Source organism: Serinus canaria, chromosome 1, assembly GCF_022539315.1.
Source record: "Serinus canaria isolate serCan28SL12 chromosome 1, serCan2020, whole genome shotgun sequence".
Classification (NCBI taxonomy): Eukaryota; Metazoa; Chordata; class Aves; order Passeriformes; family Fringillidae; genus Serinus; species Serinus canaria.
Genome location: NC_066313.1, coordinates 110836287 through 110854015, shown reverse-complemented (window position 1 = coordinate 110854015; position 17729 = coordinate 110836287). Strand labels below are relative to the sequence as shown.

Genomic DNA, 17729 nt, shown 5'->3' with positions numbered 1-17729 from the left:
CAAAACATCAAAACACAGGAGAAGCAAATGACATAATACTGTTTTCATTTTTCTCAGAGGCTTCTCAACTTCCCAGGAGAAAATCCTGAGCAAAGAGATTTTTCCAGAAAATATGACAGTGCCATTTCAACCTTTTTTGTATAATTAAAATAAAAAAAAGACTGCATTTGTAATTCTTCTGCTGATCCTTTGCAGAAGAGAGAACAAATACGTCTCGAGAGGTTTATCCGTTGCCAATCAAAACCTCAATCAAGTGCTGACGTGGAATGATCAAGGAGATTCTTTACCTGTAGAATATCAACTTCTATCATATCACTAAAACAAGGCTTACAATATAGAAAATGCCAAAAACTATGCAAGGAATTGTTCGTTGTTTCAAGTCCAAACAGCTGAGTTTCAGGAAAAGGAAATCAGATAATTATTGTTTTCATTTTTCTCTGAGGCTTCTCAGCTTCCCAGGAGAAAATCTTGGGCTAAAGATTTTTCCAGAAAATATTATGGTGACACTGGAGTGTATCCCATGAGCCAAGATTTTTTTTAGAAGCAACACAAGCAATTGTTTTCCTGGCTATAACCCTAATTGTTGAGAGAGGAAATAAATTCTTCTAGTAGAGGACTTAAATGACGCTTTGCTTATGGCAAGTTTCGTTTACATCTTCTGAGAAACCTGGTAGTGGCTCTGCTGTAGGAAAAACACTTGAATAGGATCAGGCATCTCCATGAACTCCTGTGTTCCTCCAGAAAAACTTTTAAAACCATATGGAGTTCATTATAAAAGACATAGAGGAAAACCTCAACACATTTGGAGAGTCGCTTCTCCTGGTAGATTTTAGCTCCTTGGAAAGTTAAGGATGAGTCCTGTTGCCAAGAGCCAGGCACAACTTGCATAGGTTTATTTCACACAGCAGTTTAGTCCTGACATGCAATGCCCCATTTAGGAAAGTGTAAAATTAAGGTTTTCTGAATACAGATTGCCAGTAACAGCAATGATGCCAATTCCTTTCAGTGGTCATTTTGTGCTACAGATAAATATTTCTCTGAACGAGAGCATTCAAACACTTTGTCTTGTGAACTGTCTCCCAAAATACTCAGCCTGTACCAGGGAAATAAATAAAGAAAATGGGTGGGTACAGAAACTTTGTAAGCAGGGAGCAGGATTAAATACCCACCTCTCCAGAGAGTTCAGTGGGGTAACATTTAGGAGTGCTGACACCTTGGTATTAGTTATGAAGTCCTTTCTGGGGTCATGCAGTGTGTGTTTGTTTTCCTTTGAAAAATGTTACTTTAAAAACAGGGCTGCAAAATTCCCTGGCTTGCCACATGCTAAAAAGATAAGCACTGGCATTCTCAGAATGTTGAAAGGCCTCAGCATCTCTGCAAGAGCATTTGATTTTATCTGATTTCATTTTTTTTTTCCCTTGCCCCCTCTCTCTTTCATTTCTGTCCCATTGGTTATGTGACAAGAGTTTCTAATTTATTTATTTATTTTCATTCCTGACTCTCTCCCTTTCCTTTGTGGTGTACTGGATACTGTCACCCCTCAGAAAACAGAACAGCAGCAACACAAAAAAAAAAAAAAAAAAAAAAAAGCTTTTTATTCTGAAAGGGAGATGACACAGGACCAATAAATCTGCGAGTTTGCACACTATGTACCTCTACCGCCCCTCCTCCTCTTTCCCCCCCCTTTTTTTAATTCAAGTGACAGGCTTTTTTTTGAGATGAAAGCAGACATTATTTTCCCAGTGAGACCTGAGTGTCTTTGAAATCTTCCCTGCTGCTGCTCTCTGATAACCTGCACTCTCCAGACACCATGATAGATTATCAATATGCTCTTTAGGCTTTCCTAGTCACGGGAGATGGTTGCCGAGGTAACTCTGTCCAGGCAGGTAATCTCTTCTTCTTCTACAGCGACTCTAAAAATAGTGTCCATGCCATGCCTGCACCACAGCCTCATTAGAGAGATGCCTCTGTGCAAATTGATGACTTTCCTTGCTTCATTATCGTGTAGAATGTTGTATCAGTTATTTAAGATGATCTCCAAGCCACCAGCCAATACACCCAACCAGAAAAGCAATGTTTGGATTTTTAACAGAGACCTGCTTGGGAAGGATTTTTTTTTTTTTTAATTGATTTTTCCATTCTCTTATGAGTAGGGCACAATAAACCTCTTGGACATTTCATGAGTACCCTTTTTTTTGTAAACTCCACAGGTGCCAAAATGATTTTTGCTTTTATACATTGTTCATGTATATTCATAACTCTGTAGACCATTATTGTATAGTTACACAGTTCCTAGCTAACTCCAGTACTTTTCCTACCCTGATAGACAGAAAGACAAAACACATTCCCAAACGCCTCAATCCCATCTTGCTTTTTCCTGGGAGCCAAGGATGAGCACCCTCCCAAGACACTTCCTCATAAACAAAGTACAGCTAGTAGCACAAAAGGGGGCCTCCAGAAGAGGTGGAACCAGGGGGGGAGAATTACCTCATTCCTTGAGGTTTAATTGGGAATTCCTGTCAATTATGCTGATTTGCTAAACTTATAAAACTATATTCACCTAATGTGGGGTTCGTATTTTTCCATATCTGCCCCTGGAGGCCTCCAATTAAAGACCAGGTCCTAATATCTTCCTATTTTTATTATAGATTACCTCCTATACCAATACTATGTCCAGTTCTGGGCCCCTCAGTTTAGGAAGGACGTTGAGATGCTTGAGCACGTCCAGAGGGGGTAACGAGGCTGGAGAGGGGCTGGGAACACAAACCCTGAGAGGAACCCCTGAGGGAGCTGGGGGTGCTCAGCCTGTAGAAAAGGAGACTCAGGAGTGCCCTCATCACTCTGCAAAACTCCTGAAAGGTGCCTGTGCTCATCTGGGGCTGGGCTCTTTCTCCAGTCAGCACTGACACAACTGGAGGACACAGCCTCGAGCTGCACCAAGGGAAATACAGGTTGGATAACAGGGAAAAGGTTTTTCCAGAAAAGGTGAGAAAGTTCTGGAATGGCTGCCTGGGGAGGTGGTGGAGTGCCCATCCCTGGGTGTGTTTAACAAAGCCTGGATGTGGCACTGGGTGCCAGGGTTTAGTTGAGCTGTTGGGGCTGGGTTGGACTTCATGGTCTTGAAGGTCTCTTCCAACCCAGGGATTCTGTGAATATTGTCTCAAAAGCGCATTGCTTCATTTCTAGACCTTTAAAGCATCACAACTCTAAAACGACAGCACCAAAGCCAACTTGTGCACAATTTTGAAAACCAGACCTGCCAGGCAGGTGGAGACTGACCTTCCAGCACCACCTGGACGTAGTCTTGAGCTGACATCTTGTCCTTGCGCACAAAGCACTGGTAGGCGCCGCCGTCGCTCTTGGCCATGCCGTCCATGATCAGGTTCTCGCGGTTGATGCCGGTGATGCGCACGTTGTTGCCAGGGTTGATGATTTCCCCGTTGCGGTACCAGGACAGCTCCTGGTCCTCGGTCCCCGTCACGCTGCAGGACAAGGACACTTGGCTGCCGACGCTGCTTTTGACTTTGCGCGGGCTGATGGTGGCTTTTAGCGGTTCTGGAGGTTTGAGTTGAAATAAGGGAGAGAGAAAGGGAAATAGAGATTATTTATTATAAATGTGCATTTGTGTGCAAGTGACAAATCAACTCTCACAATAGAAATCACAGCCTTACCCTTCTTAAAAGAAAAGACCAAAACAAATAACAGATAACTGCATTGCTCTAAAAAACCCCATTTTTTGCTATCAACACCGATGACAAAAAAATAGATCTATAGGGATAACAAATTCAACACATAATCCTATGCACAGGTGAACAGTAGGACTAGACCTACAAGTAACACCACTAGTGCTGAGGCATTTAACATGGCACTGCACAGGTTTTGGGAGGGCAGGAGGTTATTTCACATTAGTTCAGTGTGGACCTTTGAAAGTTGTGCATTAGGTGGACTCCTGAAACTTATTTTCTGGTTTAATTTCTGGCAAAAGGAACCAAACTTACACTTTCCCAAACTACTCCCTGATGTGATCAATGCAGTAAATGCCAATTTCAACATTAGCTTTCAAGAGGGGAAAATGTTAATGCAGGTACACCCATGGATATCCATCTGATATATCCACATGGAAGTGTTTTAGTGTGTGGGCTCACCAGATTTTCTGCTTTGATGTGGGAGGATTACAATATTTTCAAGTCAGTCAAAAGAAACAGTGGGCCAGGAGAATGCAAGTTCTGCATGGCAGAAAAAAAAGGATGAATAGTGCTAAAGAAAAGTCATAAATGGAAATGCAAGGAAAACAATCTTTATCCTGCCACCTAGGATTTATCAGCACTGCAGAACACAGATTTCATCTCATGCCTTGTATAAATTGGTTTGACTTCCTTATAAAGATAAGGGATTGCTATCACCACTGATTCTATCTCTGACACGAAATACAGACCATCCTATTTTCTCTTTTAGCAGCTTGAATACACACACATGTGCCCAAATACGCTTAAAAAAGAAAAGTAACTTGTTCACTTTAGTAAATATTTTATAATATCAAATTTGAATAAATTCATATTGGTTAATCAGGAACAGAGGCCTGGGAAGAAACACACAGTGGCCTCAGACATTCTGGGTTACAGACAAAGGTCCAAAGCAATGATTGATCTGTGCTCAGATGCATGTTAAAAGTCACTGAAAATCTCTGTTTCCTATAAAAACACTACAAAAGCTAAAAACTGGCAACAATCCATTAAACAAAATAGTTACACGCAAGTGCATCACCAATATCCCAGAGCCATGATGATGCAAGAGAGCCACATCCTCCATTGCAGAGGAGGGTAAAATTTCTTTGCCCAGCTTTTATTTTTTGCCAGCCTGATCCAGAGAATTTCCACTGGCTGTCTGAGTGCAGAATCATTAGGAAAAACACATCACCAGACACTGGGGATGCTTTGAGTATCATTAGCAGTAGAATTACATCATGTCTCTGCAGGTTTTGACTTTGCATCATACAAGACAGATGGAATTCAACTCATTCTTTATGAGTATTTTGATGAATGCATTTAGAAACAAAGCTCCTCAGTTATAACTCAAGAATGGCAGATTTTTCACCTCAGTTTAATTTGGCCCAAAAACATTATGTGCAATTATTTGTGAGGATATTTTTATGGCCTGAACTGCTCAAAAACTTCTCCCTTTTCAGTTTGTGAGTCATGCTGTCTAGGTGGAAATGTTAGTTCACAAAGCATTATTTCTATTCCAGAAAACAATTTTGTGGGTTTTTTCAAGTAGTAGCATAACACCTTTCCAGTGTGGTGCTCCTGAAGTAATAATTATCTTTGTAGAGTTTGTGAAACATTCAGAGTATTCACACATGAATACTCAACTGAGGGGAAGTATGAGTATTCAATATTACTAAGCACCATGAGTCATGGCAATGAGAGTTTGGCAGCTTTATTTATGAGAACATTTGCAATTTCTTTTCCAGCACCCAATTCATGCTTCTAAATTACATAGCCTCCATGTGATAAATTATAGAGCTACACTGGAAATTGCATCCATATGCACTTCTGATCGCTCAATTGGCCAACTAACTCATCTCCACAGAGCCTGCTTTGTGTCGTTCCACAACTTTGAGGACTTTAATCATTGCTAGGATAAATTAAGGAAACAGAAAGTACATCAAGGTAAGATAACAAGTTGATACTGATGCCTAAACAGTTTTGCTTTTATGAATTTTTCATATATTTGTAGTTCTGAAGAATATTATCATGGAGATATGTAGCTTCTAGTATTTTTCCCACGCTTTCTCTCAAATTTTAGAACAATAAGCTAATATTCTAACACATTCCTGAAGTACTGTTTAATCCTATTTTTAAGTCGAGGACCTACAAGAACATTTTGTTTCACAACCAGAATCTGAGAAGACATAACAAGAAGTGAGGCAAAGAAGCCCTGGAACTACTCCAAAAATTACCTAACCAACTGCTCTTTAATTGGGCAATCTTTGCTAAGAATACTAATTTTTTAAACTTATAAAATTTTAGAGATCCAGTACTGGGTGTGCCCATGATCATTGGGACACCTGGAAGCTTCCAATCAAAGTCTGGTTTTCATTTTACTATTTCAACACTGTTGCAAGGGTTTTTCTCTTTAGATACCAGGCAACAACACCAACAATCAACTGTGACAGGACCTTTCACCCCCTGGCACAGCACAAGACTTCCCAAAATCTAAACTAGGCCTGAATTGTTGATCTTGTGATGAATTATCTCGTGAGAAAACCCCCTTAGGCAGCAATAAACATCCTGCTTTGAATGCATGGGAAAGGATAAGCAGAAATAAGTGACCAACAAACAACTACTTTTGCCATTCTAAAAGACCACTACAATTTTCATAAAATGAGAAATCTCTTTCTGAGTGTGTGGAGAGTTCTCCTCGATGCTGAGATGTTGGTACTGGGATACCTCCCTGGGATTGAGAGAAATTAGGGGACTTCTGCACATCACTATCATTTACTGGTAACTGACACTGGCTCCTAATCTAAACTGTTTCTTTAGATAACTAAACTAGCTATAACTAGCTGTAACACATCTACCTTTATTGTAGTACACTATGGTTTTATCTACTAGTAGTTCTTTTTGTGTTATCCTGTCTGGTAAGTAAGTCTGTTTAAAGTCTTGTGTCTGTTTCCTTGTGTCTATTCTAAATAATTCATGTTGTAGCAGACCTGAGTGGCCATTAGGAAGGACGTGTGAGTGAGAGTGTGTGACATTGTGTGTTTTTAGAATCAGTTATTCGTTTTGTAACTCAATAATGGTTTGGTCCTCGGTTCCCCCCATGTACTTCCCTCACAATGGTTTCTCCCTATTGGAGCTGCCCCCCACCCCCCCTCCCCTGCCTGTCACGGTAACCACCCCTCTTATCTCGAGAATTCTCTGTGTCAGTCATTCCTTAATTTGATGTATGATTTGCCCCTGGGGTTTTTCCCCTCTCCTGTGTGATCCTCAGTGGCTCAGCTGTAACCCACGCTCCTCCCTGGGTCCTTGCTATTGGTAAACTTTGTGTCTCCTCCCATCACACCCACACCCTTTATCAGCATCCCCCCAAGACCCCGCCTTTGTCGCCTGTCCCTGAACCCACGAGGGAAGAAGATTAAAAGATCCTTGGTACATATACAGGTGTCCCTCCTCCTTCCTTTGCTTTGGTACCTCGTAGCCGAGATCCTGCCTGCGCCACCCACGCCGCAGATGGTAACCACTACCCAGGGTTCCTGAGGGAATACGGGAGTGGCACTTCATGTGGCCATCTTTGGCCGGGCCGGGGGCACCTAGCTGGGCTCCCATACAGCCCCCGTGGCCACAAGAGAGAAGCTTCAAGAGTGGGTTTTGGGGTGCTGGCTGTGGCTGGACATGTCCTCCCCCTCTCTACCACAGATGGTTGGTGCACACGGAAGAGATAACCCAGGCAGGTGAAAGGCCCAAAGGGCTCATCTCTTCTGACAGCTGCCCACTGCCAGAAACCTGCCACAGGCAGGGACTGTCCCACGCTCTCCCCTCTCCCTGGTGGCACCAAGCCAGGACCTACGTTTGACGTGCAGGCGGCCGATGACCTCGGCGGTGCCGTAGTTGTTCCACACCTCACAGACGTAGCTGCCCGAGTCCGAGGGCCGCGTGTTCTCGATGAGCAGCCCCGTCACCGTCTGCCGGAAGCGGCTGTCGGGCTCCCAGGGCACGTTGTCCTTCAGCCAGCGGTACTTTGGTGCCGGGTGCCCTGATGCTTTGCAAGGCAGCTCCACTCGCTGTCCTGCCATGGCTTTGCGGTGCTCAAACCCATCTAGGATAGATGGAGCTGAATTCGCTGGGTCTGAAGCAGGAAACACAGAGACATTCTTATCAGACAGAGACTTCAAATTAACTCACTAAGCAATGTGTTGGTATTTTTTCTCCTGTGTCATTGACATATTTTATGAAAATCCTTTCGGTAGGATTTTTCTCTTGAGAAGCTGAGAGGCCTCAGAAACGAAATGTAAACAATAACTATCTGATGGATGTGGAATGTGGTCTGGAAGTGGTTTACCAACAGGTGCATCCATCTTTGATTGGTTTCATGTGAATTGCTTCTACTTGAACAATCGTGGTTCAGCTGTGTCGAGGCTCTGGTCTGTCACAAGATTTTATTATTCATTATTTTCTAACCTTCTGATGTCTCCTTTTTCTTTCTTAGGATAGTGTTAGTGTATAATTTTCTTTTAGTATAATATATATAACAAAATAATAAATCAGCCTTCTGAAACATGGACTCAAGATTCTCATCTCTTCCCCCGTCCTGGGGACCCTCAAACACCACCACACTCCTGCATTTTCTGACTCTCCTGCCCAGTGTTTTGGGCACTAAAGTTTGCTTCTCTGACCCAGCCAACCCGTTTGAGTCATGGTGGCTGGGATCCAACAGCACATGCTGCTGAAGCAACTCAGCACTGCTTGGAAATCCTCTCATTGGATGTTTTCCAGGTGGCAAACGTTTTGCTGGTCATCCTTCATGTTCCCTGTGAGAGGCACAGAGAGCCAGAAATGTGTTGCCTTAGCAATTATTGCCACTTCTCGACTAGATTGGAGCCAACACATTGTCCCTTCTCTCGGTGGTCTGAAGGCTTTGAATTAAAGGAGCAATTTATTCCCTTGTCAGGAGACAAATGGGCAAAAGCACAGGGATTTCTATCTGCAGTCAAAATGACAGACAAGCCTTTTCTTCTTCTGTGGGAAAAGAACTTAACGTGACAAGACCAACTTACAGCTTAATAGTGCATCTTTCTGTGCTCAATTTGCTGACAACTGCAGCCCTCACTCATGCAGCACCTGGCACAGATTTGTGGATCTCACAGATGTCTGGCAGGATTGCCTTCACCAGAGGTGCATGTGCCCATCAGAAATAGTGCTTGGTTTGTAATTTCAGGTTTGAAAATTTTGGAGACAGAGGTTGACACTATTTAAAATTTTTTTGAAGCCCATCCTGGAGCTATTGAAATAAAAATACTGAAAAAATATTCATCAAAGTAGTTTCCCATCACACAAGCATGCTTTGCTAAGAGTTCTGCCTCACAAAGAAACTCTACATGCTGACCTGCTCCTGACACACTGACCTCTTTTTGGGTATCTCTCATCACAGCTGACTGGACATAGGTGTGATTGCCACAATTCTGGCATTTTCAAGAGTCATTTTAACTTAAAAACTCGGGTGCTGCTCACAGGGCAGCTGCAGCAGGTTCTTGTATGAAACTGGAGGGAATAAAGGAACAGTTCATGCTGAATTCAAGCTATTCCAGAAGTAATCAGTACCTGAGCTAGCTGGCTTAAAATGAGCTTAAATATATCTTTATGAATTGCAGCCCACAGCTGGGAGGGCACCCAGGAGAGCAAACATCTTAAGGCTATTCAAGTTAAACTATCAATCCAGAAACCAAAACCATATTTAAAAAATGGACTAAATATCTTTGGGTTTTTTTGTGTGACTATATCTCAATAAAACCCCCAAAATGCCAAGTCCAGTGCAAGGCAACAGCAGGGGTTTTTCTGCTTTCTAGATTCCAGGAAAACCCTGAGCCACGGAGGGCAAAGGCACATTCAGCTTGCTGAGTGTCTCATTAGGAAGGCGTCGGTGGTGGTTAAATGAGTGTTTTTGGATGAATCAGTGGCCTCGAGGTCCACATTTGGCACCAAGATGGGACAAATTTTTGAGCTTGCCATGCTGTTTATGTCTGGCTCAGTGAAAGCACAATCTGCCAGGATGCTGTTGGGAAGGCCAATGTCAATTTGACTAATTGATCAGCCAGCTCCTCTCTCGCCCTTTGGGTCATCAGGCATCCCTGTCACCAGGCTCAGATTCTTTTGTGGGGAATTAACTTAGAGTAAAATCACAAGCAGGCAAGAAATTACAGCTTCTGGCTCTTAGGAAGGCTACATCTACAGGAAATCAATTTCTTCAGTTGGAAGTAATAATTAAATATTTAAATAATAAAACAGCATAACTGTTTTTTAGAGGCATTGTCTATGCATTCCTACTCAAGCAGCAGAGTAGATCCTGGATTCTCTATCCCAGGGTCTTTTCCCTTTGTTCCTTCTCAACCTGAGCCTTGCAGCCTGGAGTCCCAGCTGCAGGACAGCTAAACTGAGATTGGCCTACATAATGAAGAAAATTTCACCCTGCTGTTAGAGAGGAGGTTTTAGAAATATATTCAGGGATACACAAAATATGATTCCAGTGACCTGTTTTCTTCCACTCAGTGGAAAAAATATATTATAATAATGTATAATATATATTAATAATATATCCTAATATATATTGCATATTTAAATGGACAGTAAAAACATTTTCTTAAGGTTGTCCCTGGAACAGACTCCTATTTAAAACTTGTACAGTTCATATATTTCAGTTATGGGGAAAAAAAACCCCAAAAAGCAAAAAACCAAACAAAGCACAAAAGAAATCCAAGGGTTCATTTGCAATCGTGTGCAATGAGGCAAAAAAAGTACCATAAACCAGTTCCAATATGTGTTTAGCATTTATTGAATTATTATTTTACTATGCTTTGACAGTCAGCAGCAAATGACTTCCAGCAAGGACAATGGTGAAAAACTGAGACAAAAATGCTGTTTTAAAATATTCTACTTTGGACCTTCTTTGAAGGACAGAGGAGGAAAATTGTTGTGCTTTAAAAATCAGAAGGATTTTTCAGAGTGTGGAGGTTAAAAAGCAGTAATGATTTTGGGAGATGGGATTCATGGCAGGACAAAATTTTTGTTGGAAAAGGACACTTTAATGAGTCTTAGATGTATATTCTGTTGCATGTTAATGGCTTTGGGTTAATTTTCTTTAGAAAGGCCATGTGATTTCAAGGAGATGTTTTTACTCAAAATGAAATTTGGAACTTCTTTTTTTTTGGTATTAATATAGGCATATTAATTATTCACCATTTTTGCTAATTTTTTAATTTTATTTGCTATTATCTGCAAGTTACCAGTGTCACTATTTCAAACCAAGAATTAAAGTTAATTTGTGTTAAATGTGGCCAGGAAACATGAGAAACATCCACCACAAACTATTTCATCCCAAAAAAGTGAGGAACAAATATGGATAGAAAAGACAGGCAAAAAGGTAAGTCTCATGCAAGGAAACTTTTCAGAACGATGTTCATTGATTCTCTGATCCCAGTTCTTAAAGGAATAGCTCTTTAAAAATACAAATTCCAGTAAAGAAAAAGGAAAACCTATTAGAGAAATATTAAGAGACAAACTCTGCCCCTGATGGCTGCACTTGCTCAGTAGATTAACAGGGCTGGAAATCGGAGCCCACTCTAGCCCTGATCAAGAATAATTAACCCTGTGGAATTAAAAAAGCCAGTTATTGCACACAGGTAGAATTTGATATTTCAGTTTGGTCTGTGAAGGAGAATAGAAGAGGCAGCTCTAGACAGAGAACACCCTTTAAGGTGTTTGTTTGTCCTAAATTTCAAACAAGGCAGAGTTTTCATTTCCCCCCTTTTGTTCCGTGAGATAACCAGAATTTTTCCTGTGGTAACCAAGATACAAGCCTGATTTTATTTATGCTCCCACTGGCTCAGCCTTAACATGATTTCACACGGAAGCAGACCATATTATGGAGCCAGCTGGAAGGGTGGAATCCTGCCTGTTCTCAAAAGACCACAGTAGGCAGATTATTGTGCAGGAGAACTTCTTCATCTGGTTGGGGAAAGCAGAGGCAAGAGTTCTACCCACAGGGGACACCTATCAAAGACTGGTAAGTGATTCTAAACTAAACAATCCCTTTTTTTTTCTTTTTTTTTTTTTCTTTTTTTTTTTATTTTTATCATTCCTATATTTAAGTACTGGTCTGTGTGTTCAGAGGGCTCCAAGATACCTCAATAATGTCCATTTTGGAGGAGGGCAAGAAGCAGGTTAATAATGGAAAACCTTGTGCTCACCTCTGTCTCTTTTAGGGCCCTCAGGCAGAGGGTGGAGAGCTGAGACCTGACCATGGAGTTTTATTCTGACAGAAGAGGAGAGGAAAGGGTCAAAAGGGGAATGACCCCACTGACTGTCAGACTGGGAAAGCCACCAAATCCTGACTGGCCTTTAAGGAAACTTAGCAACAGGGAAAAGGAGAAAAAGCAATGTGGGGCTTTTAGTGGGATGGTGAGGATGGTGTATGTAGGGTAAAGATATGGGAGAAAGAGAAAGTCTGGGATACAGCCTGAGTGAGCTCTGTGGATGTAGGAAAAGCACTCTGGGTTTTCTCACCTGCAAACAAGGGGACCAGTTATGGACAAGCAGCAAATGAGGGACAGGAAGGGGAGGTGGAGAAGTTCTAACCCTACACAGAAAGGTTTGAGAGCAAGTGCCAGACCCAGGCTTGGGATCAGCTCCTCCTTCACCTCACCCACAACTGGCACTGCTTCTCACTGAGGAAAAAATGGGGAAAAATCTGTGTTGGAGCAGCAATGTATTGGGAGCCCTGAGTGTGTGGTGACTGTGAGGAGCCCAACTCTCCACCACACACCCAGCAAGCAGGAGTTCATTTAAAACTACAAGGAAAAGTTAAAATAGCCCATCCACCTTCTCAGTTTCCCACCTGCAGCACAAATTGCCCTGGGACCCAGGCCAGAGCTGCCTCCCAATGCTCCTGTCTGCCTTCAGCACCCCTGGCTGCACCAGCACAGGTCACCTTCTCCTTCTGGCTGGAGATCCCTCCTGGAAGCAGGGCATTGTGCTGCTGTCCCCAAGTGCACTGGTTTTGGTTCATCAATTTAAGATTTTTTTGTTAATTACTAGTGTATTTATTAGAATGTATTTATTTTTTTTTTTGTTATGTATGGTTAGGAGAAAGATAAAGTAGGTTTAAAATTTTTAAAGTGTATAAAGAAAAATTTATTAATAGTAATTAAAAGGAAGAGTAATAAGGATTAGAATAAAACTTTTAGGACACTTCTTTTCTCCTTATAACTCTTTCTTACTGATAACGTAAAGAAAAAAAAGTAAGATTTTAGTCAATTTACTACTTTTAGAACAGTCTTTTTTTAGTTTACTTAGGGAGAGAAGTTTTTTTTTTTTATAAATATTATAGGGACTTTTTTATAAGTAAATATTTTTTGTGGTTTCAAATTTTTATGCATAGCAGTCACCCGGGGAAATTTGAAATTGTGAAATGTCTCTTACTTTTTATAAGCTTTTCCTATAATTGTATTTATGGGTTATTTTAACTTATAGGGTATTGTTTTAAAGATGAGTTTTTTAAAGGTTTTCATTATTTATCTCTAAAATAATTTTTGGGAGGACTTAATATAAGATCTTTATTACTTTTTTCTCTTCCTTTGTTTAAACTTATAGGATCATAGATTAATATTTGCTTACTTTAGTACAGGTAGGAATGGGATGAATGAAAAGGAAGGCTGAAATGCACCTCAGGTAACCTGAGAATCCTGAGGTGGAAATATTTACAGCTGAGTGCCATGTCCTGAACTCCTGCTGAGGTCAACAGAGAGGAACAGGCACCATGGGGCAGTTCAGATCACCCCAAAGCAGGGCAGGTACATCACCCCCAAAAGTGCTTCTCTTCTGTAGCTAAACAGTGAGGTTAAGGTGATTAAGTTCCCCTGCACAAGTCTAGTTTAGGAGGGATTGCTACTTTGCTTTAAGTTTTTTAAAAATTTCTGATGTTTACATTCTTATATCGAACTTTCTCACACACTTTATATAAATAACTTATTGTTTTACATGCTCTTATAGAAAAAGAAAAATTTGATAGACTGTTGGTTTGTACAGTGTCATTGGAGAGGTGGCACTGTCACCCTCCAATCCACTGTCACTTTTAGAAATCTATAAATGTTAGAGTCAGAAATTAAAAATTCTCTTTTTTACCATAAAAAAACTGCGTGTCCTATAACAACAAGGGATAAATCCCATCCACAGTCCCTGTATAAATACTCTAAACCTGCTAAAAATCACCGTGCTCAATGCAGGTGCACCCTAGGGGCCTTCAGAAAATAGCCACTAAGATGTGAAAAACATATTAAAAAAAAAAATTAAGGGTTTTTAAATGACCCGTCTCATTTGACAGCAGCTCCCCACTTCCATTTGACAGAAAGCACACAAGAACATGCCTTGCCATCTGAGCACACTAGAGAGAGACACAGGCAGCATTTCATTTCATGTAGCAAGATGCAGAAAAGGAGCACCTGATACAAAAAGTCTGGCGCTGTTGCTCTGCCGCGTTTCTCCCGTGTATCTGTGCCTTGTGATGCAGCGGTAGTTGTACAGTCCATCTTCGTTTTGTACATCTAAAATATACAAGGCTCCCGTGGATGTGATGAGAAATCTAGGTCCTGAAAGACACAAGAATTTGCAGGGTTTAAAATATCTGCAGGTTTTTACTCTCACACTGAAGGATGGAGGACACAGGGACGGAAGATTTTTTTTGTTGCCAGGTTTGAAGCTGCCAATTCCAAGCTTGCCAAGTGCTCACTGTAAATGCATAAAAGGTATAATAAATTCATCCATATTTCATTTGCACTTCGTGTGCAGAAACATAGGAATCTTTAAGGAAAATGTGAGGGAAAGAAATGTGCCATGGTCTGTTTGACTATTAACAAATGTACAAGGAGCATCTGCAGTAAAATAAGGAGTAAAGAACCAATGCATTAACCCAGTTCAGTTCACTGTTGTAGGATGATCTGATGCAGTTCTGCAGCAGAGCTGTAGGGGTTAGAGAGGCAGGCAAGCTGCTCCCACCTTCAATGCCTGCAAGTTAAACAGCTCCAGTGTGAGCAGCAGTCCCACTCCACCCTGCCCAGCAAAGCCACAATCTCTAAATCAAACAAGTCTGACATGTTCAAGGTCAGAGTTTCTACCACTGTTCTCTCAAAATCAAAGTATTACAGGTTAGGTTTTCTTCAAATATGATCTTTTAAAGTTATTAGCCATAGACTGTGGAAAATATCATGGTTTATGTGGTCACATGAACAGTTTTGATCATTTGGCACCCACAGAACTGTCTCTGTTCTGTTTCATGCCCACTTTAAAATCAAGGACACAAACCCCCCTAAATGGTACATGTTTTGCTCTAATGCACTTTCCATCATGCAATACATTGAAATATCTTGTTTAAAATGCATTGAAAACTTAAGCCTCACCTGCTTAATATGTCCACTTTAAAAATACTATAATCTAAGCTGTGTGTGCTTTTCCAAAACTTTTACACTGGGGTAAATGTGAATATCTTTTCCTTTTCATGTCTGTTAAATTTCTCTGTAGCTGGTAGCTCTTACAATATATGTACCTATACCAAGGTATTATAAAATATATCAGGCTCCAGAATTAGGGGAGAAATACACAAGGGTGAAACCCATAATGAACTAATATCCAGTAATATGCAGTAAGAAAGAATTCCTTTAATTCAGAGCTCTACTTGAACAATGACTTTTTAATAATTAAGTGTAGTCAGGATGCTTGCTCACAGATGCATCAGTGGGAAAGCAATCCAACAGAGAGAAGACAGAAAGGAAATAGATTCATTACAGAGGCTGATATCCTTTAAACCATAATATAAAAGAAATTGGAAAAAAACCCCCAAATATTTGATGTCACTGGTCCGACCCTCAAAGCAGAGAACATTGAATAAAACAACACCAGCCCATCTCTCCCATCCTTGGAAGTATCCAGAATTATTGAATAACAACAGCAGGGTTAAATACATTGTGGGGTTGGTTAGTGTGGAGAAAAGGAGGCTCAGGGGTGATGTTATTTCTCTCTAAATCTCCCTGACAGGAGGGGGAAGCCAGATGGAGTCAGGCTCTGCTCTCAGGGAACAGGGACAGGAGGAGGAGAAATAACTTCAGTCTGTGCCAGGAGAGGCTCAGCTTGGCCAGCAGCAGGAATTTGCCCATGGAAAGGGGGCTCAGGCCTTGGCAGGGGCTGCCCAGGGAGCTCTGCAGTGCCCATCCCTGCCGGTGTCCCCTGGAGGTGGCACTGAGTGCTCTGGGCTGGGGACAAGGTGGCCATGGGGCACAGCTGGCACTCCATGGGCTGGGAGGAATTTTCCAACCTCAGGGATCCTGGGATTCTGTGAACATAAATAATCATAATTGAGGCATAAAAGATGTTGAGCTCTTTTGCTGATGAAGAGCTGAGCAAGGGAAGGTGCAAAAGGGGAGGGAGAACTGGATGGGAAGTGCTCTCTCCTCAGCCATGAGCAACAATGTGCTCCAGCCCAGGTGGATTTACAGATTTACAGGCTAGGTTAACCTGGTTCTTTCTTATACAGGAGCCATACTCACTTCATATGCCTCTGAAAACTTAAATTTCTTGCATAGAAAAGACTTGGGAACAAAGATATTGCGGAGTGCAGTAGTAAAATCACCTGAATAGGTAATATTTCAGTTTCACAGCCAGATGTCTGAAATGTGGCATTGAAAAGCTTACATGAAAAAAAGCAAAGCTATTTTACATCTTACATTTTAATATTTCAGTTGTAAAGTTTGGATGAAATGATACAGACACGTAGCAGCAATAAGTTAAACCAATAAGATATGCTGTAACTCCTTGCTCTAATCTTCTGCCCTATGCTGAGGGTTTTTTCCTTTTCCTTTCACATTTCTAATTACTCAGAACACTGTCTGAGTGTATACATTACTCAAAACCATTTTGGCCACTCTAAGTTCTTATCAAATAGTGCTACTCAACATCTGTACCCTTTAACAAGGTTTGCCTTTACCCCTGAATTGGGGTTAGAAGGATATTTAGAATTTTGATTTGAAAACCACGAGATGTCAGACTTTGGTTCACAAGCAGTTTCTGCACTCCTGAAATATTCATAAAGCAAATCCACCTTTTCCAGGGAATGTGTTATAAGAACTACAGGTAATTGAGGCACAGTTGTCTCCCTTATGCTCCGTGGGCAGCACAAAATGACAGCTCCAGGAGATGGGAATCACATTGAAAGGCTTGGCTTGGGGATGCTACAAAGACAGCCCTGCCTTGCTTTTGTTTCCAGCTGTGTGAGCATCCAGCAGCTCTGCATCCAGGCAGCACAGGGGTTCAGTCCTGTGCCCTCAGCCATGCCCCAGCCCTGCCTGCTCCTTGCACACACATCCTCTGCAGCCCAGGCAAGGCTTACATCAGGGTTTCCCAGCTGGGATGTGACTCTGGTACCAAACTCAGCCAGGGTGGATGGCAGTGGAGAGGCTGCAACCACACCCCAGGCCCAGGAACAGATAAAAAAGTGTTTATGGGTGGTTGGGATTGTTTTGGTCCCTCCAGTAAATCTGTACCTGCTGTGCATTTGTGTGAAGTGAGTGGAGCCTAAACAGCAAGAGGCAGAAATGAGTCCCTCATGCATGTGAAGGCTTCCTGCAGCTTTCTCTTTCTTGGGTCCATCTTCACCTTTGCTAAATACATATAATTCCACTTCTCTTCATAATTCCATTTCTCCATTATCCCATTTCACACCTTTGGACACTACTAGTATGCACAAGTTGAAGATCACACAAAAAGTTTAAAAATAAATCCCTTCCTCTGTGCTCTTCCACAGCTGTCACTATTTTCAGATGCTCTGCACAGTTTTGAGAGATGGCCTACACAGGGCATTGTTGGTAATCAAATTTGTCTCTCAGGATAAGCATGAAAAAAGCTGCCACATAAATTAAGTGAAAAGATCAAATTCAGAGCTTCCCTTTAAACTCTAGAGCACAATTCTGG

At 41.5% G+C, this 17729-nt stretch overlaps 1 protein-coding gene across 1 annotated transcript in view; it reads right to left on the bottom strand.

The window, feature by feature from the left end:
* The window catches only part of DSCAM (DS cell adhesion molecule), a 386044-nt gene that overhangs the window by 177961 nt on the left and 190354 nt on the right, over window positions 1–17729 (bottom strand). Inside the window, exons 2-4 of the mRNA XM_030234233.2 lie at window positions 14213–14359; window positions 7570–7848; window positions 3280–3555 (exon numbers count right to left, since the gene is read on the bottom strand). Coding sequence (XP_030090093.2) covers window positions 3280–3555; window positions 7570–7848; window positions 14213–14359 — 702 coding nt within the window. The remainder of the gene's footprint in view (window positions 1–3279; window positions 3556–7569; window positions 7849–14212; window positions 14360–17729) is intronic.